The 22,918-nt window shown below is 48.5% G+C and overlaps 6 protein-coding genes and 1 non-coding gene across 10 annotated transcripts; 3 read left to right on the top strand and 4 right to left on the bottom strand.

The window, feature by feature from the left end:
• The first annotated feature begins 2,094 nt into the window (after positions 1-2,094).
• FOIG_02672 (uncharacterized protein) lies at positions 2,095-6,006 on the top strand. 3 transcript variants are annotated; one of them, XM_031200034.1, is made up of 3 exons: positions 2,095-3,806; positions 3,879-4,652; positions 4,706-5,995. In XM_031200034.1, the coding sequence occupies exons 2-3, from the start codon at positions 4,296-4,298 to the stop codon at positions 5,804-5,806; spliced, it is 1,458 nt and encodes a 485-aa protein (XP_031069802.1). In that variant the 5' UTR covers positions 2,095-3,806; positions 3,879-4,295; the 3' UTR covers positions 5,807-5,995. The 3 variants fall into 3 exon arrangements, with proteins under 3 accessions (XP_031069802.1, XP_031069804.1, XP_031069803.1); XM_031200036.1 differs by having other exon boundaries at positions 2,497-3,806; positions 3,875-4,652; XM_031200035.1 differs by having other exon boundaries at positions 2,497-4,652; positions 4,706-6,006.
• FOIG_02673 (uncharacterized protein) lies at positions 2,453-5,080 on the bottom strand. Its single transcript, XM_031200037.1, has one exon. It carries the CDS (start codon positions 3,633-3,635, stop codon positions 2,595-2,597), a length of 1,041 nt encoding a protein of 346 aa, XP_031069805.1. The 5' UTR covers positions 3,636-5,080; the 3' UTR covers positions 2,453-2,594.
• Positions 5,483-9,290, bottom strand: FOIG_02671 (dynamin GTPase). Its single transcript, XM_031200033.1, has 3 exons — positions 8,794-9,290; positions 6,716-8,740; positions 5,483-6,666 (listed from the first exon to the last, which is right to left on the bottom strand). The coding sequence occupies exons 1-3, from the start codon at positions 9,089-9,091 to the stop codon at positions 6,233-6,235; spliced, it is 2,757 nt and encodes a 918-aa protein (XP_031069801.1). The 5' UTR covers positions 9,092-9,290; the 3' UTR covers positions 5,483-6,232.
• Positions 9,291-9,564: 274 nt separating this feature from the next.
• FOIG_02670 (uncharacterized protein) lies at positions 9,565-12,815 on the top strand. Its single transcript, XM_031200032.1, has 6 exons — positions 9,565-9,776; positions 9,824-9,973; positions 10,027-10,263; positions 10,336-10,511; positions 10,566-11,938; positions 11,990-12,815. The coding sequence occupies exons 1-6, from the start codon at positions 9,759-9,761 to the stop codon at positions 12,541-12,543; spliced, it is 2,508 nt and encodes an 835-aa protein (XP_031069800.1). The 5' UTR covers positions 9,565-9,758; the 3' UTR covers positions 12,544-12,815.
• Positions 10,963-13,979, bottom strand: FOIG_02669 (uncharacterized protein). Of its 2 annotated transcripts, XM_031200031.1 has the most exons (6): positions 13,566-13,979; positions 13,357-13,517; positions 12,876-13,308; positions 12,758-12,823; positions 11,696-12,699; positions 10,963-11,630 (listed from the first exon to the last, which is right to left on the bottom strand). In XM_031200031.1, exons 1-5 carry the CDS (start codon positions 13,823-13,825, stop codon positions 12,621-12,623), a joined length of 999 nt encoding a protein of 332 aa, XP_031069799.1. In that variant the 5' UTR covers positions 13,826-13,979; the 3' UTR covers positions 10,963-11,630; positions 11,696-12,620. The 2 variants fall into 2 exon arrangements, with proteins under 2 accessions (XP_031069799.1, XP_031069798.1); XM_031200030.1 differs by having other exon boundaries at positions 10,963-12,699.
• Positions 13,980-14,430: 451 nt separating this feature from the next.
• FOIG_02668 (uncharacterized protein) lies at positions 14,431-20,544 on the top strand. Its single transcript, XM_031200029.1, has 2 exons — positions 14,431-14,628; positions 14,699-20,544. The coding sequence occupies exons 1-2, from the start codon at positions 14,562-14,564 to the stop codon at positions 20,428-20,430; spliced, it is 5,799 nt and encodes a 1,932-aa protein (XP_031069797.1). The 5' UTR covers positions 14,431-14,561; the 3' UTR covers positions 20,431-20,544.
• Positions 20,545-21,860: 1,316 nt separating this feature from the next.
• FOIG_02667 lies at positions 21,861-21,976 on the bottom strand. The gene has a single exon (XR_004093419.1). It is a non-coding gene; the product is annotated as a 5S ribosomal RNA (ribosomal RNA).
• Positions 21,977-22,918: the final 942 nt, after the last annotated feature.

Here is a 22,918-nt window from a genome sequence, read left to right as displayed (position 1 = left end):
AGATCCGATAGACAGACAGACACCTGATGAGCTGCAGCAAGGTACAGTACTAGGTATGTACTTGTCTTGAAGGCGATGAAGATATTGAATTGTCAGGTATTTCGATTTGCAGGATATATTTTAGAATTGAAGAGTTATCGATGAGGATGGCGAATCAGATATGGTGATGATGAGTTTAGAAGAGGAATCGATAGAATTTAGGGAGGACTTTGGAAGATATGGTCACCAAAAGGGAGGATCGAGTGGATGTGCTGTTACAGCGTACAGCTACAGCTACAGTACAGACCTCCCGTCTCTAGCGGCTCTAGCATTGGATGGAATAATATCTTCTTCACAGCGACAGTTTTGTCTCGCCAAAACATTTCTCCTTTTACTTGTTCATCACTCGCCTCTTCAGTCAACAAACCCCGAATCTACTGCATGAGAATGGATGAGATTGTGGATCTTGGCAGCAGGCAAATATGTAGGTAGGTGGCTGAATTGGATGGACGGGATGGCAAAAAAATCATTGAAACTCGGACACGGCGAGGCTACTGTAGGAACCCCAACTAAGCTGATGGGTGAGGTGAGCACAGCACTGAGTAAGGTGACTCAAAGCTCCAAGACAAGCTCATCAAAGAAGCTCGTGCATTCAATAGGCCCCAAACCTGGTTTTTTTTTGTTGACAGCTGAAATGAGAAAAATATGCAAATGCCTTGGATCTGTCGGTTCAAGTGAGGTTGGGACCCCTTCTGAGTGGTTTGATTTTGATTACATATGGCCACGGGTGGAATTGTTTCAGGCGTAGCTGGAGATTGACAAGGGCTTTGGTCTCCCTTCCATGTCTTGTGTCCCGCCTGTCACTTTGTCCTCTTTGCTTTTGTTATTATTACTCAGCTCGTAATTAATTTATCTAGTTAATACAATAGTCGGATCCGATTCTCGGGAACTCCTCAAACCTGGTCTTGTCCTTTGTTGAGGGGTTTCTCAGCTTCAGACACAAAGAAAAAGGTCGATGGCGCCAAGACAGTGTCATGACTGGTATCAAGATGGATCGTGGCTCCATTGACGTGAGTAAGGTAGTGAGTACGACACATGCATAATAAACAACCTTGACGAACACCTTTGTGGGTAAATAAATGAACAAATAAGCAAGTCACCCAAGTCCATGCAGTATTGACAACGAAATATGAAGCTTGACAGGCTCTCGCATGATGATTATGATCACTTCTGATGCAGTGGCTTGACTTGCTTTGTATACATATGAAACACAACGTTGTCACATCACGAGTTGGATCACGATAAGACAAAATCTCCGCACTTTCGATCAATAGTCGGTGACGGTTTCTTTAGTTAGATCCAAGATTCAAGATCTCTCGCTGTAGAAAATCATCACGAGACCTCAGAACTTACCCTCATGGCCATGTCCACGAGGTAAGCTTGTGTCGGGCCGCCAGCCAAGAAAAAGGGCGGAGGCTAATTATTCGGGCTTGGGTCACTTCGGCTCGGATTTGGTCCCCCCACGTCCCGGATGCGCTTTTGTTAGTTGGGGGTATGAGCACGGCATTGGCGGCTATTGTACGAATATCGATCAAGATATCTAATACTGTGGAATATTTATTAGGAGTATGCAGCATTGGCTGTTAGTACCATCTCATGAAATATTCCTGCTGCCAAGATTCTCGGCCTCATGGTGTTGATACTGGCCAAGAACAACAACATTGTCGGAGGCGTCGAGTTCTCGACCTCAACCCCAGTCGGTCTCGAGGCATGCTCTTGGGGATTATCTCGCCGATCCCTGCATGCGAATCGGCCGTTGGACAGTTGCTCGACCTCAATGGGGCAATGATTGATGTCCTCGGGGAATTTGGACACCATTAGGTTTGATAGTATCTCATTTCCGATAGCTACCCTAGATCTCCATATTTTAACAGCAACTGCATTCGATAATTTCTGCTTACGGTTATACGCATCAATACTGACCACTAATCATGCTGGAATATTCCGTTGTAAATGCACACATCATCTTGGCTGCCTTGGTGCAACAGAAAGACTCAATATCGCCACTCATCCCTTGGCTCCTCACGTGGGAACACAAACATTCAATGAATAACAGCCATTGGTTTTTTCGCGCCCAGTACGAGCCCTGCATACAAAGGGTCAATTTTCCTGCAAAGTTAAACTTTGTTGTGTTGGTTCCATCAAACTTCTTCGTCAAAGGCTTGCAAGGACCCCGCTGAGCATGCCACGATTCAATGTCTCTATTTGTTGGTCAGGATCAGCGGTGACCTGATTGGCTGCCCTGGCGTGTGTTACCGCTGTATCGGCGCTTAACTTTTAAAAACACCAATGAGATATTCCACAAGGAATTGATAATGTACAGCTGCCAACAATTGATCAACCAACAGCTGCAGTGACCAGCTGATTTGGAATTCTCAGCTAAATTAAGACTCAAATGCAGCTGAAAAGTAACCTGTCAAGTTCACTGCCGTAGCCACGATGTTGGAAGATATTAATATGTTGTCATTTATAATCATTAATAGCATCGAGCCAAGTCCATGTCAGAACTCAATTCGAGCCTAGATATTAAAGCCATAAATAGCCAAACGCTCGGATTAGTCGCCGCTAATTTTGGCATGCCGGAAATACTTCATACCAACCCAAGCTACTACAACCCATACCCAAGCCATAACGCCTGTCAGGATGATCAACGCTGGATAGTACCCCACGATTGGTAAAGTATCATCGTCCTCGAACTCTGGCGGCGCATATGGCGTCTTTCCCACGTCCCATGCCCAGCTCCAGAGATCAAGACATGATCCCATTCCTACAACGAACACAAACCATGTTACGCAGAGGACAACCCATCCCCACCATTCTGTCTCTGCGTAGTCCCAATCTTCATGAGCAGGGAGTGTATTGGACGAAAGACCACTGAATGACAACGGTGACTTTGCCCGGTTGACAGGACGTCTTCGCCCATGGGATGATGTCGAGCCTAGGCTATTAAAGTATGAGTCCTGTCCAGAAGACATAGACAGGCCCTGCCGAATTGTTGATGAGATCCCTGGTATCTGGAGCATATCCTCCTCGTCCGTTGATGTATAAGATGCCCCGTCTTGATCCGCAAGTGATATTGGGTGAGTCGTTGTCTGTAATGCTGTACCATTCTGAGGAAGTACGGGTGCTGTCCCAAGTCCTCCGGGAAGAGGGGTGAATCCATTGACCAAGTTACGTTGAGCATTGGCCGACGTCGCGTTCAAATCCAACGACTCTATTGATGACGGGCTTTCCGTCTTTACAGCATTAGGGTCGAGTCCGTATGCAGCAGCATGAGAAGTGTCAATGCTCAACGGTCGGCTTTCCCTACGCTCGCGTTGTGCTCCTCGACCAAGCAGCGCCGCTTTCCTAAGTGATCCTCTTCGTCTTCGAGTTCTTTGGTACTGTATTACACTCGCCGACGGTCGTGCGGCCGGGCGAGGAGAAGCTGGAATGGTATTGTCGTCAATCGCATGTTCGGTTTGCTCGTGTCGTTTTTCGGGGGATGTTCTTAAAAAGGGGAACTTGGATAGTATACTGGAATTCGAGGGGGCTCGTCGGTGGGATGAAGATGGCGTAGGTGACGTATCCCGTTTATGATGAGATGTGTTTTCCATCACGAGAGTCTAAATGGAGTCGTCAAGCGAAGTAATCGAGTTGAATCGCTATCGCAAGCTTCGAACGAGTGGAAATCGAGGTGTTGACTTGGTATTCAGAAGCGAGTGTGATTTATTCATGGCAACAGTCGAATGCCGCGAATTGGCATTATTGGAGTAAGAGAGTTTGCTGCATGACTCCTGTAACCTTTCCGTTGTTGATTATGTTAAGATTATGGACATTGACATAATTATTGAAGCCAGATAGAACCACATGAAGCTAATGACGACTGTTTTGAGGCTTGTGTCCATGTACGCCACACCAAACACAAGGGACTGATCAACCCGCTATACCGGACATGGATGGTGCTCTGTGGCTGTTGTATAACCCCTGCATCGTCCGGAGTACCCCTGAAAGATCCTAATTTACCCCCCATCGGTCCGCCTCCACAACCTAATGGCTAAGGTAATGGATATCGCGACGTCAACGCATTCCAACTCATCAGGCTTCTTTTTCACGACTCGCGCCGTCGACGAAACCAGTTTTTGTGCAACCCAAACTTTGGGAATAACCCCATGACATAATTCTCAAGCCTCTAGTTCAGAAATAGGGGGTTCTTCAGATCATCGTCAACCTAGACCGAATCAAGAGGCGCGATATCCGAAAACAGCAGCAGACACATGTCGGACTATCAAGGTGCTTCTTCTTTTCAGAACCTTCGTCCGCCGAGTTTGGTCATCCAGGGCGACAGCGACGACGATTTCGATATCACCAATCACGAAGCGTTTATTGATTTTGGTGGTGATCAAGATAACGACTCTATCGCGGTGAATCGACAACTCAATCGCGAGGCTATCGCTCAGAACTCGGCGACTTCGAATCTCCTCATTCCCTCTCCCGCGGCTGCGTCTTCGTCTTCCCTATCGCTTCCAACAATGGGTGGTGAAGATGAAAAGGGGGACTCTGCTGCGTCCCCTGGATTCAAGAACCCTTTCAACTTCCAGACGCAAGTTATTTCTACAGGCCCTGTCAAGTCGGTACGTTGATCATGCACATCTCGCAACTTTGGCACATGCTAACGTCTTGAAAGAATATTGGACAACGTCGCGGTCACAGATACAAGCACAGCAGTATCTCCTCACAACATCAAATCTTCAAAGAGCCACCTCAGAGACCGCCTCCCGTTCTCCCCGCTTCTCTACCGATCCCGACCGTTCGCGAAGCATGGAAAAGCATGACAAAAGACCAACGCATCCATTGTTACTGGAGCATGTGCCATCTTGCCGTGGCTACATATGTCTTCTTCCGTTCAGAGGGGTCTCTTGCTACAACAGCACTCTCGCATCTCGTCTTCTTTGACGCTGGTAGTGCTGCTGTTTGTGTCATGGTTGATGTCCTTGGCAACTTTGAAGTTTGGCGACGTAGCAGCATTCGGCACCCTTTTGGCCTCGAGAGGGCAGAGGTCCTTGCTGGGTTCGCTATGTCTGTTTTCCTCCTTTTTGGAGGCTTTGACTTGATCTCTCACACTCTCAAGCACTTCCTTGAGTCTCTTGGTAGCCACGAGGCTCATCATGAACATGGTCATGAAGGCCCAGATGGCTCTGTCGATCTCGTATCTGCTGCTGCCATGGTGAGCACGCTCGTCTCGGCATATGGTCTTCGAAACCATGCCCGCATTGCCAAACTCATGCGTGTCTCGTACCTTGCTTCTCTTCCAAGTGTACTCTCAAACCCTTTCCACTTTCTCACCCTGTCCTTCTCCGCTGTCATCGCTCTTCTTCCTCTGCTCTCTATCTCACTCTACACATGGCTTGACCGTCTCATCTGCGTCGTCATCGCCTTCGCCATGTTTGCTCTTGGAATGAGACTTGCTGTAGCTCAGGGTCTTATGCTGCTGATGTCTTACGGTGGCAGTGGAGGCAATAACGGCGTCAGTGCCGTTCTGAGAGAGATCGAGACCGAACCTAGCGTGGTGACTATTGATGATGCTCAGTTCTGGCAAGTTCACTATGGCCTCTGCATGGCTAATCTCAAGTTGAGTGTTGTCAAGGGCTACGATGAAATGTCGCTCAGCAAGCTACGGCAGCGCATCTCAGCCTTGATCCAGAACAGATTGGGCGAGGGATACGGCCACGGAGGCAGTATCCGATGGGAGGTAACACTACAAATGACTACTGAAGGTAGTACATAAGAGCAAGGAGTTTCCTGTCGTTGGGATAATAATGATAAATTCTGTACATGATGATTTACAACAGTCACATATATCTAGCGAACATAAATATAGCGTCATGTTAGTTATCGTTATTTGAGTAGATTGTACTATTCAATGTTATTGAGGAGGGTATCCTTGCGCGCAATCAAGCACTTCTATACACATCCTCATCCAACGTGCCCTCTGCATCCGCCTGCCATCAATCGGTTTTGCATACATATATATGTTGACAAGATACAGTAAGAGGGACCAATAAGTCCCGCTGAAGCATACCCAACGACCGCGTTTCTGAGGCAACTTTGTCTTGTCTTTCTGAGTGCGATGATATTCTAAAATCAACAACCAAGCATTCAACTCCTTACTCCCAGTATGACCTCATTTCTCATTTTTAAAGGGGAAGCCCATTTAGAACAGGCCCCATCGGCTCTGCTTGCGGTCCCGTCGCGAGCCGGAGTTTGACTTCTCGCGATCGCGGCCTTCAAGCTGTCGTAGACTTTCCATCTTCTCAAGGACCAACTCAAGCAGTTCCTTGCGGCGGATGACCTCCAAGTGTCTGCGAATCTTGGGATCCTCCTTGGCGAACTTCTCAATCTGATCCTCGGACAGGTGACGTCCTAGACGAAGATCAAGCTCTCGGGGAAAGTTGTAGTAGAACTCAGAAAGGAGCTCAACATTGAGGAAAAGGACGGCAGTGGATGCCAACTTGGTGGCAGCAGCATCGAGGAATACCTCGGGGCAGTAGTACTTATTCTTGGGGTCAGCACACTGCTTTGACTTGACTGCGAGCAGACGCATCTTGATGATATCAGCTCTATCGCGCAGGAAAACAGCCTCGCGTCCTGTGAATTCGTTAGTATCTAGGCTTTTGAGGTTTTGTGGTCAACTTACCCTTGCTCAGAAGAGCAGCGCTGAAGCCACCAGCGCCACTACGGTTGTCACCCTCGACAGCGACTTCACCCTTACGGGCCTTGTCGACAAAGGCCATAACTTCCTTGATCTTTCGTCGTCCACCGACGCTGTCTTCCAAGTTCTTCATGGCCTTCTCACAGTCCTGCAGCTCCTTCTTGAGTACACCTCCGACGTGATCACGACCCTTGGTCCACTCTCGATCCTCAAGCTCAATCTCAAACTTGTAAGGCTTGATGCAGTTTTCCACTTGGTCGCTGGTGCTATAAAATCTCTCGTTCAAAATAGTAGAGGCAGCCTCCATGATGGCCTGTCGGGCGAAGGGGTGGCTAGCGAAGCTGGAGTTGCTGATGAGGGAGTCGATGTGAGCCTGGATAGAAGACGCAACCGCTGTTGTGGCCAAACGTCCAACACCGAGCTTCGTAAGCGCGGATGTGGAAGCATCCAACTGTCGGTGCCAGTAAAGGGAGTCAGCAGGAGCCTTGGGGAGATCGGCGAGGTTGTCAAGATCGGGGTTGATGGGTGAAAGGTCATCGATAGGCTTGTTCCAATATCTGGCAGCCAACAAATCAAGAACCTTCTGGTCAAGCTCGTGTTTCAGGAGCTCATGCATCTGAGGGCGGCCGAACTCCTCTGCAAATTGCTTGAAAGAGTGCTTGAAAGCGTCAAGGCTCTCCGCAAGGTAAGACTCGGCTGAAAGAGGTCGGTCGTTGTACTGGACCTTGAACTCGTAAGTGGCCTCCTCAAGTTCTTGTCGAATAGCATCACTGGTGCTTTGCAGGCTGCTAGACATGGTCTGTTCTAAAACGTGCATAAGCTTCTTACGCAACGTGGGGGTTCCAACATTAACACCGGCCTCAGGACCGAACTCCATGGGGTGAGACGAGAAGAAAGCATTCTCGTGCTTGACAATTTGTGAGAGTAGGTTAGTGTTGCCCATCTTAAAGAGACCCTGGTTCTGAGGAGCCTTAGGAACAACGCCCACGTAACCCAATCTCAGGGGGTATTGCTGGTCATTCAAAATGCTTGCTCCACGGACAGGGTCAACCAAGTCCATCTTGGTAATAACACCGATCGTTCGCTCGCCTCGGGGATCAACTCGGCGAGATGCTCGCAGAGCGGTGGAATTTGCAAGATCGACATCGGCAGCTGAAATGGCGAGGATGACATTGGGAGGCTGAATGTACTTGTCGCAGAGTTCGGAAATCTTCTGCTTCAGTTCTAGAGGTTGATTCTGTCCCACAACTTGGATATAGCCAGGAAGATCGATAAGTGACAGGTCGGGAACGTTGGGGGAATAAATTGTAAGATGAATCGGGTCGTCGGAGACACACTGGCTATCAGGAACGGCAAGGTTAAGTTCGGTCAAAGTTCGCTGAATAGATCCGAAGTCGGAAATACGTCTCAATCCGAGATCAGGGAATTCACCATACTCTTCCCTGGAAGAAGGTGTGTTGACAAGTGTTAGCTCGATCGGCCTCCTTGTAACCATGTTGGATCCCTTGGGAAGAAATTCGTGGCCAACGATAGCTTCTAGGACAGAGCTCTTTCCTGAGGACTGGGAGCCAATAACGACGATAGAGGGCAGCGTGAGGGTGCTTGACTGGCCAACTCTCTGGAGAATGCTTCGGATCTCAATCATCTTCTTGGTTAGAACCATCATTTGGTCATCCTTGGCCGCCTGTTCGCCGTTTCGAGGGTCCTCTTCATCCGACTTGTCGTATCCGTAGGCGGCGGCTGAGGCACCAACAGCAGCTGCGGCGCCAAATTTGCTCTGCTTTGGCTCACCACCACCGCCCGAACCTCCCGGACCGCCAGTGCCAATATCTTCTTGAATTCGAAAAAGTTGTTTGGCCCAGTCGGGTAATTCTGCTTTTTCTTTCGTGCTTTCCCATCCTCGGTTGACCTGGTTGGCGATATCCTTGGCACCTCCGAATAAGCTCGAAGCCGTACTCGATATAGTATCCGTAGTTGTGTTGAATAAATTCACAGCGAATGTACCGGCCTCTGCGTTATATTAGTGAAACCGTTGGCAACTTTGATATTCGAGTTTGACGTACGGGCAGCTTGATATTGTACCCAAGCAAAAGCACCGATGGCCACACCGCCAAACATTGCCGGTACCCTTAGGAACTTGACCATCAGCTTAGGCAAAAACCTCGCGAAGGACGCATTCCTCGTAGTGACAGCATTGTGAAATGCATTTCCGCCCTGCCACATTCGCTTTCGGGTGGCTCGTATCGCAGCATCGGCTTGAAGGAGTCCGCCAGTAGATTGGCGATGCAGGTGTCTAACGGGAAGAACCGCAGCGCGGCGTGGGAGAGGCCGTAGCCCTGCAGCGAGGACTCGTCCGCTCATGGTTGTCGCTGGCCGTTTTGCAATATTCCAAGATCAAAGTCTTGATGGTGAGGGCCGACAACGCGCCCGAGTTGTTGTTGACAATGACCGAGGCAGGCGAGGAGCATTCAAGGTCGAGTGAGTTGAGCCGCTTTTTTATGTGGTCTGTTCTCCCGATAACTTCTGATATCATTCGTGCCGCCATTTGGAGAATGAGAAGCTAATGCGGGAGTTAGGTAATCAGCCCCACTATATTTGATAAGTTGACTGACAACCTGGTCAAATATTTCAGCAATAGATCAAGGCAAGCCCTCAAAAACACCATCTTTGTTGTTTTAATCACTGGTAGGGTACTACTCCTATGACTGGTAAGTTGACTTATTAATCGCCCAAGGAATCAATACCAATACTAATTAATCCATAGTCCCCTTCATTTCAGTGACAGAAACAAAGTGCCAGACTTTAGTCTTATCTGCACGTGACTGGCTTATCGGTCGCAAAAATTCTGGTGGGGCCAAACTTTTTCGAGTATCGAGAAGATCGTTCTCCGTCTTCCTCGCAACATCGTCAACACTACTTCCTCAATACCGCTTCCTTAAGACCACAACCTCGTCCCTACTGCCAATTCTCATAGAAAGGATAGGAAACCCAGAGGTTAGGGCGTAGAACTCGTCCCCGAGTCACCACAATGGCGATCCAAAAAAAGGTAACTATATCGTTCTACTCTCCAGTGATCAAACTAATAAGGAATAGCATGGCAAAGGGCGTCTCGACAAGTGGTACCGTCTTGCCAAGGAGAAGGGCCTAAGGGCTAGAGCAGCTTTCAAACTCATTCAACTCAATAAGAAGTTTGGCTTCCTTGAGCAGAGCAAGGTTGTCATTGACCTTTGCGCCGCGCCGGGTGTGAGTCTTAGGAGATGCCTTTCAGTCTTTATCCTAAACTAACGAGTTTATAGTCTTGGTTGCAAGTTTGCCGAGAGACTTGCCCGACCGGCGCGATTTTGATTGGGTGCGATCTCGACTATATCAAGCCGATTCCAGGAGTTTTGAGCTTCCAAAGCGACATAACGTCATCTGAATGTCGAAACACTCTAAGGCAGCACTTGAAGACATGGAAGGCTGATGCTGTGTTGCACGATGGAGCTCCTAATGTTGGAACAGCCTGGGTTCAGGATTCTTTTAACCAAGTTGAGGTTTGTACTTCTACTTTATACTTGAGTTCAACAACTCTCTTCCAATACCAGCTGACTGACGCTTTCTACTAGCTCGCTTTGCAATCATTGAAATTGGCGACGGAATTCCTTAGACCCGGTGGAGTGTTTGTATCGAAGGTGTTCCGTTCCAAAGAATATAACAGCTTTCTTTGGGTGCTAAACCAGCTCTTCACCAAGGTTGATGCAACTTCGCCACCAGCGAGTAGGCAGGTCAGCGCAGAAATCTTGCAAGTTTAGAATTCCCCACTGGCTACTTGCGTTGGTCTTGCTAACTATTGTAGCGTCGTGTGCCGAGGGTATAAATGTCCAAAGAAATTGGACCCGCGACTTCTCGACCCTAAATACGTATTTGCGGAATTCCAGGATCCAACCCCCAACAATGAGGCCAAGGTCTACAATCCTGAAGTCAAAAAGCGCAAGCGAGATGGTTACGAGGAGGGCGACTTCACACAGTTCAAGGAGATGGCGGCTTCAGAATTCATACAAACAACAGACCCAATCGCTGTACTAGGCTCCTACAACCGACTCTCCTTCAAGCAGCCACCCAATGGAGATGTTGCCCTGGCTGCTCTTGACAAACTTCCCGAGACTACAGACGAGATCCGAAACTGCTGTTCAGATCTACGAGTGCTGGGACGAAAAGACTTTAAAATTTTGCTCAAGTGGCGGTTAAAAATGAGGGACATCTTCCAACTCAAAACCCCACAGGCCGCAACGGTGGAGGAATCCGAGGAGGTGGCTGAAGTTGAGTCAATGGATGAAGAACTCAAGATCCAGGAAGAACTCCAAAACATGAAGGAACGAGAAAACACTAAACGAAAACGAGAGAAGCGAAGGGAAAATGAGCGGAAACAACGCGAGGTAGTGCGCATGCAACTCAACATGAGTACGCCTTTCGACATCGGTCTAGAAGAAAGCGGACCAATTGGCGAGGGGGCAATGTTTTCACTCAAGAAAGTCGACAAAACAGACGCCATGCGAAAATTGAATCGTGGCAAGATGATTGTTCCCACCCAAACGACCCAGAAGGAGGCCGACAGTGGCTTTGGTTCATCAGGAGAGACAGACGATGAGAGTGACCCCGAAGAGGACCGCCTGGAACGAGAGCTCGAGTCCATGTACGACCAGTATAAGGAGCGCAAGGCTGAGGTTGACGCGAAGTACCGAGCGAAAAAGGCTCGTAAGAATTTTGGTGATGATGAGTGGGATGGCCTGTCTGGCGAGGAAGCGGATGAGAAAGATGACTCTTCGGAGCTTGAGGAGGACGATTCCTCTTCTGACGAAGAAGACGAAGCTCCTACAGAGGGACTCATCCGCGATCTGGATTCTTCAAAGGGAGCGAACGGCTTATCGAAGCGAGCAACAGCTTTTTTCAACCAAGACGTCTTCTCAGGCATAAGCGGAATCTTACCTGAGCAGGAAGATGCTGCTGAGGACAGTGCGGACGAAGAAGTCAACCGAGATGCAGCAGCCATTGTGGCTCAACAAGCGAAGAATCGCAAAGCTGAGGCTCTCACCAAACGTACAAAGACAGAAGCGGCCGGCATTGACTCTGATTCCGAGATGGAAGACAACGAGGATGGTTTCGAGGTTGTCAAGCGAAATGAAGATGATGATTGGGACAAGGACACCCGAAGAGCCGATGGAAGACCCGGTAAGTGCAAGACTTCTCACACAATACCACGCAGTACTGACATTTACACAGATATCGATATCATCACGGCTGAGGCCATGTCCCTCGCACATCAACTAGCGACTGGCCAAAAGAGCACGTATGATGCTATTGATGACGGCTATAACAAGTACGCCTTCCGTGACCGCGATGGTCTACCAGATTGGTTCGTTGAAGATGAATCACGACATGACAAGCTTCAGAAACCTATCAGCAAAGCTGCTGCGCAGGCGATCAAGGAGAAGATGCGTGCTTTCAATGCTCGCCCCATCAAGAAGGTGCGCGAGGCCAAGGCTCGCAAGAAGTTCAAGGCCGCGCAGAAGCTGGAGAAGCTCAAGAAGAAGTCAGAGTTACTCAACAACGACGAAAACATGACAGAGAAGGAGAAGGCTGATAGCATCTCACGCCTTATCTCGAAAGCAGCAAAGAAACCCAAGAAGCAACAGGCCAAGCTCGTTGTTGCCCGCGGTCTCAACCGGGGCATCAAGGGCCGTCCTAAGGGAGTTAAGGGTAGATATCGTATCGTTGATCCGCGCATGAAGAAGGAATTGCGAGCGCAGAAGAGGATTTCCAAGAAGAAGAATTAATCATAGGTGGCAAGGGGTTGAGGCGTGGATATAGATCTGGTGTTTTGGTTTTATGCTGTGTGGGGCGGGTTTCTAGACTACTTTCTATTTCCCAGGCTTATATCACGAACAAAAGTCGATGTAGGATAAAGTGGACCTGTAAAGTCCAAGTCGTACCTAGTTTAGGGATTCTGATTAGCATTGCAGGGGTAATCAAAAGCATTTGGTTTGGTACCAGTAATTGACGGCGAGGACGAATCCTTCGTCTTCCTCGGCGCACGATTGAAGCACTTTGTGATACCTAATCGATGTTAACATATTTAATGAAACGCAGAGCTTGTAAAATGACGAACCACATAGCAGGAAGATAAAGCATATCTCCAGGATTCAATGTTACTCGTAAAGGCCGGGCAAGATGGGAAAACTTTGTAGCATTTTGCTCAGGCTTATCCGGATCCCAAGTTGCGAAAGGAACAGCATCATCATTAGTAGGATCCATCTTTAGCTCCATGCCATTTTCTCCGCGCATGTACGTTGCGGGCCTGAGAGGTTGCTCGTTGACACAGGGGTGGCATAGAGAAGGCAGCAGGACAAAGTGCTTTCTTCCCAGGATCTGTACGTAGATGTTTTCGTAGTTATCTTTGTGCATGGCTGTAACAGATTTGGAGTTACCGATCCATAGGTTTACGGCATCGGGGCTCTTATCAAGTGCTATTCTTGCAAAAGGAATATCCTTTTGAACATCTGAGAAAAGGGTGATGTACTCTTCGCGAAGGTTGTCATTTTCTACACTAATGTTCAGTCAAATCTCTGCGACAAGATAAGGTGGCTTACGAGTCTGGGCATAGCGCACTTCGGCATCAGGAGGAAAGTCAGGATCTGTATCTTGTCGTGCTACATACTTAAGTAGCTCTTCAAAGGGCTGGTCCTCATAGTGAGGCTTTGCAAAGACCAGTGATCCTTCGCCGGATGGCACGGTAGGCATATCAGCATTGCTGTCAGAGTCAGCGAACAACTCCTCATATCCAGCAGAGGGAACCAACCCATATGGCGTGACAGCAACATTCACATTCTGCCCCTTCATCACAGATAGTAGATACGCAGAATTCCAATCCTGACAGGCTTTCCATGACGAAGCCCCGCCCCTTATCACGAATGGTGTGTTGCGAGCAACATATCGCATGAATTCTAGGGGGCTTGGTTCGTTGTGGAGTTCATCGATACAATTGCTGTTGAGCTCGTTGAAAGTGGAAATGAGATTCTCAATGGCTTCGTCTGTAGACAAGACATTATTTTTTGACATATCTGCTGTTGGATCTGTCAAGGCACTTCTTGTGGCGTTGTTGGATCATTCGTCATGTAAGAATGTAGAGGTGAGGTTTGATAGATTCATGGTTGGGCAAAAAGAAAAACCCCTACATCGAACCTCAAATTTGGGGTTCAGCGGACCATCTACCTGTATGAGGTACAAGATGATAGAAAATACGTCTTTGACATAGTAGTTTATAATCCGAGATATTAGATTGCGGCATTTGAATTAAATTTGAGCTCTAGTGTAATTGATGTCTTTGCGCAATATCAGCTATGACTACCCAGAGCTTCCATTTAGCAGATATCCAATGCTGTTGCGATTATCATGCTAATGCATTAACCGGTTGACAATTTGGTAATTCTTGTTCAAGTAATCTTCTAAACCATCCTCTACCTGATCTAATAATTTGGGGAAAAGCAAGGAAGCTCAAGACCTGTACTCTATACGCCTGTTTCAGTTAATTTTTAAATGTGCAACTGTGTGACTTGACAATAGAGAATTTGGAGGGAAGGGTGCTTATGTCATCATTTCTTTTTCTTAGCTCATGCGGCTCTTTCAGCCCTCCACCTTTTCAGGTCCCGCATCCCCACTTCATCATTCTTTCGTGCAGCAACAATATCCTTCCGCTGGGGCTCATCAGTTCAATTCGCCCCAGACCAATTTCGTCAAGTTTTTTTTTTACGCGTCGCATTGACTTGAGAATGAACTATAGTATACATGGAATAAAATGGCATCCGAGCTCGAAGGCTTGATCGCGGGCCTTTTGGTTCATATCTCATGCCATGGCGAAGAAGGCAAGTTTATGGATTGATTACTTTATTTCCTGCCACTACCAAGAACCAATCACTAACTACTTCACTCTAGGCTGTCCTGTGGATGGTGTTTTGAAAGCTATCCATCATCCCTCAACCAAAACAGAATCATTATCTGAGGGTGATTCCGCTGTGCAAGCCCGCACTGCCGCGACCATTTGGAGCTGGCTCACTGCGAGACGGGATATTTCTGTCGGTGCTGATCGCGAGTACAATCACCTAACTCTAGACCAAGTACTGGCGCTTCCAACTGCTGGTGGCACCCCTGGACAAAATGCAGAACCTACAGAACCACTACCAGGAAATCCAACAGAACACCACCATGTTCGAGTCTACGCCTCTGAAGATATCATGTGGGAATCTCTTACCGGCCATGCAGTTGACTACAAGCGAGTACCCAAATCCGAATGGATGCTACTTTTGGGCATAGCCTCGACTACTACCCAAGGTATTCTTCAGGGAGATCTTGGGCGTCTAACGGATCAAGACAAGCGCAGTGTGCCAAAAAGAACTGATAGTCTCCTTAAGAAGGGATACATTGTCAAGAGAACAACACTTGTACGCGGCACAAAGACGAGTAAGATGTGGCTGAAGCTATTCGCTCCGCCTTTACCAAAAGACGGCGAGGGTGTTGACGACGCCCGGCCAGACATGACACTAACTCGGCAAGTCCTTGTCGAAGATCTCGAACCCGTCCCTTGGCGCGTACGATGGACTGGTGAATCTATTGACTATATTGCATTGGCAACGACCATTATGGCTATCGTCAAGGAGTGGGGAGTCCTCCAGATGAAAGACATGAAATCCAAGCTTGGTGTGCTGGGAATGCGTTGGCAAATGAAGGTCTTGGCTAAAGTGTGTCGCTTTCTCAACCAGCGAGGCGTTATACAGTATGTGGCAGCGAAGCTGGGAGAAAAGGTATTCAAGGACTGTGTCAAATATGTCCGAGATCTCAACGCAGAAGATTGGTCCCTTTATCTTTCAACAGGCAAGAGAAAGAGCAAGACTCCAAGGAACCCAGATCTGGATGGTTATGATGGGAACAAGCAACTCATAGGACAAGCCTCTAACGTTTCCGAAGTATCCAAATCACCGCCATGGTCTTTGGACAAGCCGATTCCTGTTATAATCGCCGAGATGGCAAAACGGCTAGGAGACGCCGGACTCACAAACCCGGATGTTTATGCCTTGACGTTAGGTCCTTCATACAGCCGACATCTTTCCTCAATGACCACAGCCTTGGCGGTTCCTGGCCTGCAACCACCTCACCTGGCCCATTTTCAGGTTTATAGCGAACATACAAGAACTGGAAAGGTCGCCTCTTATCGTTACTTTGCACCAAATGCCCCTCATACGCCATCACCGCCATCGACTGATGCCGCTGGTCAAGAATCAACACCGACTCCGGCGGATATCTATGGTTTCTCCTCGTTACCCTCATCATCGATATCTCATGAAAGCTCGCCAACATTGGCTGAGCTGTGCAGCATGGGAATGACCAACAGAAAGACAGTAGGCCGCCCTAAGGCCTCCAAAGCTAAGAATGGGAAGCCTGCATCAACCCCAAAGGCAAAAAGAGGCCGAAAACGACGTGCTCCAACACCAGAAATCTCACCACAAGAGGATGAAACTACCGAGGAAGTAGTGATCCCGCAGATTCCAGAAACAATTGTTCAAGAACCCGAATTACCTACAGAGACGCCAGCACCTGAATCGCTCGCGCCGCCTGAAATTAACGAAGACCAGCGGGATGATGCTGTCCCTGAACCTCAAAAGGCTGCTACCCTTGTGGTGACTCTCAAAGTATCCCCGGCAGCCCTCAAAGAACTTCTTGCAAAGGCACAGACAGATGTGGCAACCCCTGCACGGCCGACAAGAACTAGGCCAACAAGATCTTCCGCCAGGAAAGTCCAGACTAGGACCATCAATACTGATGCCGAAAACGAAGAAATTAGTAATCGGGTGGACGTTGATGATGAACTGGAACTCAATAACTCCACCGAGAGCCTACTCACTGGGAGGAAACGCGGCCGACCGAAAAAGGGCGAGGATAGGCCAAAAGGAAACGCGGAACAAGCCACAGAAAATGACAATTCCCCACGGCCTTGGGTTTGCGAAAAATGTGGCAGAGCATGGAAAAATGATAACGGCTTGCTTTACCATGTGACCAAGTCAAGGACGAATTGTAATCCATCGTTTGATGTGTCTACAGTAACGCCAACTCGGCGTGGAAAAAAAGAATCGGTCATAGAAGTTGGAGACCAAGACACTGCGACACCTGTTGTTGACAAACCACAAGAACAGGGCCGACGAGCCGTGGACGACGAAGAAAGAGAAGAGCCCCAGGATAAAGACAAAGACCACGATAATAACGAGAATACTGGAAGAGAGATTGACAACGATGAAGGCGAAAAGGATGGAAAAGCTCGCGGCGAAGGCAAAGAACCAAGTCCAGATGATGAGGATATACCAATGCCGAAGCCCGTATCGAGAACACGCGGCCCAATTGCAGCCCGGCCAACTTGGTCTTCACGGCCAACCCTAAGTTTTAAGGGAGAGGCATTTCAAGTCAACCCGGAATTGCAACGACCTCCAGTTGCTATGTTCGACTCTCCTAAACAGCCCTCACTTATTAACGGTACCAATGGTGCCCTTGTACAAGGCGAGAACAGCCAATTGCGCCCGGTTCTTAGTTCATTGGATCGGTTCAGCCTCGTAGGAGCATCTCCCAAGACGCCTCGGTCTAAACTCCAAAGAAACGGATCTCAGCCAGACGCAACCCCCCAGCCTGAACAATATCAACCCATACAACACTCCACCAATGGCACACCTAGCGGACCTGGCTCTGTTGTGAAACCGAAGACGCCTATGGTCACCGATACCCCTATTACCAAGGCTGTCATCAACAACCGTGTATCCCAGATCATTCAAAATATCTTGGCAGAGCACCAAGGGGTTTTCCCAGGAGGCAAATCTTTGTGGACGGCCATCAGTATCCGATGGGTCGAAGCCTTTCCTGAGGTAGTGCCACAAATCCGCTCGTACCAGGCTGCATTTCGAGAACTATTGAAGCATAAGATTGTGGCCGAACATTGGCTCACATTTCGCAGTAAGAAAGGTGTGACTGAGAAATGCCATTTGGTTGTCACGGCTGGGGTCGATCCTTTTTCTCCTGAAGCTTCTGATGTGGCTCAGAAGATTCAAGAAGCACACCCAGATCTGTATCTCCCCCCTCCATTCGATGCTCAACTTGATAGCGATCTCTTGAAGCGGGGTCGACGAGATCTCCCTGAAGAAGTCGAGATGTTAGATGCACCAGTATACGTGGCACGAGCTGCCCAGAAGCGGGCTTTGGATGAGTATGATGACGATGGAGATGACTTCCCGCCGCCTGCAAAGCGTGGTCGAAAACGCAAGAGTATGTTTGCAGATGGACGCCCTTCAAGATCCCGGGCGTGGCAAGGCGACATGGGAGAGCCAATGTGCTATGAACACTTTGAGTCCTCTCAAGGTGCTCCTGAAGCCCTTCAGTTTCTGGACCCTAACACATGTTTGGAGGAAGATGGTATCGAAGGATCAGAGCGCTATTTTACCGATGACTTCAGGACTATTTTGGAGCAACGGCTTTCCAACCCTTTCTCAGGAGAGATTGTTTTTGACAAGCCCATTATTGTTTCCGGCTACGATGGTGTCTGGCCACGTATTACACCCCAAGATTTCGAGATGCAAGATGCCAGCTACACGTTGACGGGATGGATGCCTGACCCGAATTGGTTTGCCTGGTCGTCAATGATAGACATGATTGACAGGAAAGCGCATTTACTCAACCGTGATAAGCTCCAGCGCCAAGATGTTCTTGACCCCTACCGGTGCTTTATTGAGAGGCTGTACTGCTGCATGGACCTGGAACGAGCGTGGTCCGAATCATTCATCAATGCACCGCCCGGAGCAGCAGGCCCTCACAACATCTTCATCTCATTCTCGAGTGAAAGGGACGATCAAGTACTTGAGACCCCAGCCTCTGAATTTTCTTGGCCCCTGGATTGGCAGCTTACCCCGAAGTCTTTCCCAGGAGACGTTCCTGACCGTGCTCTTCTGGTGGACGCTTCGTCTGATGAAGAAGATGATAGCACTGATTGGCCAGAGTTCCCGGCATACAGGCAACAAAAGCTTGCTCGAGGCGCTGGCCGCCAATCGAGGGGCCGAGGTGTCGGCAGAGGCTCAGTCAGTCGACCGCGAGCGTCCATCAGTCGCCAGCAACTAGCACAACAACCAAGGGTCAAACGAGTGCGCTTGGTCACACGAGCTCTTATGCCCATTCCTGAGGAAGTTGAGCAGAGACAGCAAGGCCAACATGGCCAGCAGGGCCCAAGCTCCGTTGACAGTGACTCAGAACGTCTTCTAGCTGCTTTGATCGCTGTTCGTGTTCTCCTTGGGGGTGCCGACAAGTCTGTTGATTGGGGATTACTCCTTAAGCTTTTCCCGAATCTGGCCCTCAAAGATATCCGCCGGTTCTGGATCGATGCCCGGAGAGAACAGGGTGCCTATGTCAGGAAGCTAACCAAGGATTTTCAAGATCGGTTCATAGTTGCCTACTCTAAGAATGAGCTCCCGGAATTCGACTTTGAGGATCCTATGGACTATGACTGGGACAGCTTGATTGAATGGACACTTGAACTGCCTCGCAGAAAGGGCGTTGACCTGCCATCGACCAGGCATTACTTTGAAGACAATTTTTCCACCTCTGCCGCCGCTGCTCACGAGGAAGAAGACCCACGGGAGAAATTCTACAACCCTCAGTCGTCTGTCTATGCCCGTTTCGAGGCTGTCACTTTCCCGGCATTTGTCACTGTTGACAAAATGCTCAGTGGTCTTAATCAGAAAGTCAAGATTACCAACGAGGTCATTGCGAGGTCTTGGGTGAGATCTCTCTGCTGTACAGATGAGAGTCGCTACACAGTTGACCAGATACAACAAAAGTTTGGAACACTCGCAGACGGTGACCAGGACCAAATCAATGCCATACTGAAGGAAGCTATTGATGTCTTGACGGCACAGCGCATTATCTGTAAGAGCAAGCGGCCCCCTCTCTCAGGGAGACCGTTCAGACTGAACGAAGCTTTTGGGCATGTACTCGGAAAACTTGCGCAAAGAACTAAGTACCAAGATGCAGCTGACTTCAAGTCAAAGCTGGATGCGACCTTCCGGCGCGGTGAAGCCTTCCGGGTTCCTTTTAACCTCCAAGACGGAGCTGTAATGGCGCTCACCAACCTGAATGCTGGTGAGAGGATTAAGCTCACCCCAGTCAATGTGCCTCATATCCCACTGGGTTTCCGACCGGGTTATTATGAGATGCGCAAGCTGAAGAAAGACTGCTACTTCTGGAACATCGAGGCAACCCCCACGGACTCGTACAAATACGACGAGGACGTGGGTGTCATCCGCAAGAGCATCAATGAAGGACCACCCACTGCGAAGCACTTGCTTCCACAATGGGTTGACTTCTTCGGGCGCAGAGATGCGGAGAGATGGATGGATGTATTGGGAGCTTTCTGTTTTGTATACGCCAACAGAGGACATCTAACTATCGAGGGTGTATGCAATGCGCTCAAGCCAATCCTGGAAGAGTTTGAAGCCGAGCTCATCATGGACTGGGGCATGAAAACAGGCGTGCTTGAGGAGGACGAGGATGGCCTTGGACTGAGAGTCGGAGAGTGGTGGTGGTTAGCTGTACCTTGGCAATGGGGACGACAGCTCAAAGCCAGGAGAGAAGTGGAAGACTAAGGATTGTTAAAATACCTTATTAATTAGGAATCTCTTACAGGAAACTGAGATGAAAGTCAAACCATGATAGTTTGCCATAGTAAATAATATCTCTGAAGATATAGTTGTCACAACTTCGCGTTTTAAGCGGAAGGGCGGGTACCCCTTTCTTACACAACTATTAGCAACGACGTGAATTGTAGGGTTTGGTGTTGCCCTTCCTCGCTTGGCTCACATTTGTCACGCTTTGGAGGTAGCCTGGCCTCATAAAAACAGGAAACATGGTAATCCAATCTGTGGTATTTGCTCTTTATGTTCAGGTTTCCCTTAAACAAGCATTTGACGTTAACTGAACTGACATCGGCATCGCAACTCAACTTCATCATGTCAGAAACACGAAAGACAAGACTTTATTTCTTAGCAAGGCAGGCTTTTCTATGCCTGTATATTACAGCATCCCACCAAATCTCGACAATTACGTGCTTCCTGTCAACAACTACAGAAACTGGATGTCCATGAAATTTGCCGTCAAAGGTCAACTTCAACGAAGCGGTATATCGCCTGACACTACTGTGCTTATATTGCACTCCCATCAGTTCGACCTTCAGCTTCTGGGAAGACTTTAGCCAGTAGATGCTACCAAAACAGTCGTTCAGAGGATGTGAATTGTGTTCCTCTGATTCAGAACTTGGGATCCAACTTCTCTTTACGGACTATAATATAAGTGTGCGAGCACCTCTGGAAAAAAGAACCCTGGCCATGTCAAAGACTGGTAGATAGGCCAGAGGAACATTGTGCCTATCCAAGGAGGATACTGTAGAAGACGACTGCACCTTTCCAAGACCAGCGAAGAGAGCCAGTCCTTCCAGGTCGAGAGTATTATCAATATCATTCAATAGACTTAAGCAGGACACATACAATTAAGTCAGCCACTACCGCAAACAGATCTACTTTGTCCCTGTTCAGCAGCGGAAACGAGTCCACTTCGTGGACACACCTCACACAGAAGTCATGGACCCAAACCCCTTTGGGATTCGGTATCGTCCATCGCCAGACGACAACATCAAATGCCAATGCCCTTTTCAAGGATGCAACAAAGAGATACCACCCAGTACAAGGTTGCGCAGAAATGTTCTCTGACATATCCAGCCTGAGGAACCAAGGCAAAGACCTTCTGCAGTCCAGATACCTGTTTTCATCTGACGTTGCTTTCTTTTTGTTTTGATAGTTGTGATTCGATACTGGCCTGAAGGTTGACAGATGAAGGACTCGAGGGTGATTCAGTAACTTAGACTAGAGATTCTAAACTTGGAATAATTTAGCATAAACTTAGGAAGAATCAACAATAAGCTTAGAATAAGATCATCGCGACCTCTTCTAAAGGTAGAATAGCATTTGCGTTGTGGTTCAAAAAGTGTAAAAGAAAAGTGATAGTTGCTGCAAATGGCAAAAACATACAACAGCGGGGATTCGCTGGTCGTCACCGACCCAACTACTAATCCGCCGGTTAGTGGCTTGACTATGGGAGAGCAGACGGGATCCCGTATTTTCCACTACCTATGGTCGTATGTACAAGGAGCAGTTGCAAACTGGTTTATGTCACCGGCCTCATGTTGAATTACAACAGCCCCTTGGGACTCCTATGTCAACCACAACTGCACCATCGATCAAATCAAATGCGATACTTATTCTCATACTTCATTTGTGCAGAGTCGTATAGGTTTGTTAATCAGTCTTGCTCTTTGGTAGTTTATTTATGTGCCGTCAAATACATCTCGATCTTCCATCTTATGCCAGCCCTACTTTTCCACCATCTCGTTAGACACTCCAGACAGGTTCATCTGGTAACGCCGAAGACTCTTGCAACACACATTCACTCCCTCCATATTTTCCTCTCCATGCCACCGCAGCCAGGCCATGAACACAGTGAGAAAAGAAATCCACAAGCGCGAACCAAGTCCCCTCAAATTCACGTATCATTCAAGCCCTCGGATGGAAACCAAGTCCTGTCAGTATCGGGTGTCAAGCAAGCCCCCAGATGCGAACATAAAAAGGACCACAGTTATGGAGACGGGACCGTTACGGTCCCTTCCGTCTCTCTGCCCTCCAGTCCAATGACTGTGGAGCAAAATAGTACCCATCGCCAAAGATACACCAACAGACCTGAACTCGTTGCAAACAGACTTGGCCAGAACTTTTGCGCGGCAGGCTGTAGCCCAACCCAGCCTGCCCCTTAGGCCATTACAGCCCTCGAGGAACGCCTCCCGTCACCCTCACCCGTGACGGTCGCACGATCTTTTATTTAGAATAAAACCACATCTCGATCTCAAGAGAGATAGCGGCGCCTAAAACTGCTTGGACCACGAACACGAGAAAGGACCACTAGTAAGCTCCGGAGAAGCGGACTATCAGTTGAGTCAGCCATGCCAAAAGGATAGGTAGATAGCAGGTGGCGATAGAGGGAAGAGAGTGTGAGACAACAGGAATATACTCACCAGTGACTTTCGTC

Source organism: Fusarium odoratissimum (genome assembly GCF_000260195.1).
Source record: "Fusarium odoratissimum NRRL 54006 unplaced genomic scaffold supercont1.3, whole genome shotgun sequence".
Lineage (NCBI taxonomy): Eukaryota > Fungi > Ascomycota > Sordariomycetes > Hypocreales > Nectriaceae > Fusarium > Fusarium odoratissimum.
Note: the sequence above shows the minus strand (reverse complement) of the source record. Positions and strands in the feature narration are given on the sequence as shown.

Coding starts and splice junctions, on each gene's coding strand:
- FOIG_02673 (XM_031200037.1), bottom strand. CDS start 3,635: ATGGAAAACACATCTCATCATAAACGGGATACGTCACCTACGCCATCT.
- FOIG_02672 (XM_031200035.1), top strand. CDS start 4,296: ATGTCGGACTATCAAGGTGCTTCTTCTTTTCAGAACCTTCGTCCGCCG. Junction 4,653..4,705: donor CTACAGGCCCTGTCAAGTCG/GTACGTTGATCA, acceptor ACGTCTTGAAAG/AATATTGGACAACGTCGCGG.
- FOIG_02671 (XM_031200033.1), bottom strand. CDS start 9,091: ATGAGCGGACGAGTCCTCGCTGCAGGGCTACGGCCTCTCCCACGCCGC. Junction 8,741..8,793: donor GGTACAATATCAAGCTGCCC/GTACGTCAAACT, acceptor AATATAACGCAG/AGGCCGGTACATTCGCTGTG. Junction 6,667..6,715: donor CGCTGCTCTTCTGAGCAAGG/GTAAGTTGACCA, acceptor ACGAATTCACAG/GACGCGAGGCTGTTTTCCTG.
- FOIG_02670 (XM_031200032.1), top strand. Junction 9,974..10,026: donor ACCTTTGCGCCGCGCCGGGT/GTGAGTCTTAGG, acceptor ACGAGTTTATAG/TCTTGGTTGCAAGTTTGCCG. Junction 10,512..10,565: donor CAGGTCAGCGCAGAAATCTT/GCAAGTTTAGAA, acceptor TAACTATTGTAG/CGTCGTGTGCCGAGGGTATA.
- FOIG_02669 (XM_031200030.1), bottom strand. CDS start 13,825: ATGTCAAAAAATAATGTCTTGTCTACAGACGAAGCCATTGAGAATCTC. Junction 13,309..13,356: donor AGTGCGCTATGCCCAGACTC/GTAAGCCACCTT, acceptor ACATTAGTGTAG/AAAATGACAACCTTCGCGAA. Junction 12,700..12,757: donor GTCCTCGCCGTCAATTACTG/GTACCAAACCAA, acceptor TCCCTAAACTAG/GTACGACTTGGACTTTACAG.
- FOIG_02668 (XM_031200029.1), top strand. CDS start 14,562: ATGGCATCCGAGCTCGAAGGCTTGATCGCGGGCCTTTTGGTTCATATC. Junction 14,629..14,698: donor CTCATGCCATGGCGAAGAAG/GCAAGTTTATGG, acceptor ACTTCACTCTAG/GCTGTCCTGTGGATGGTGTT.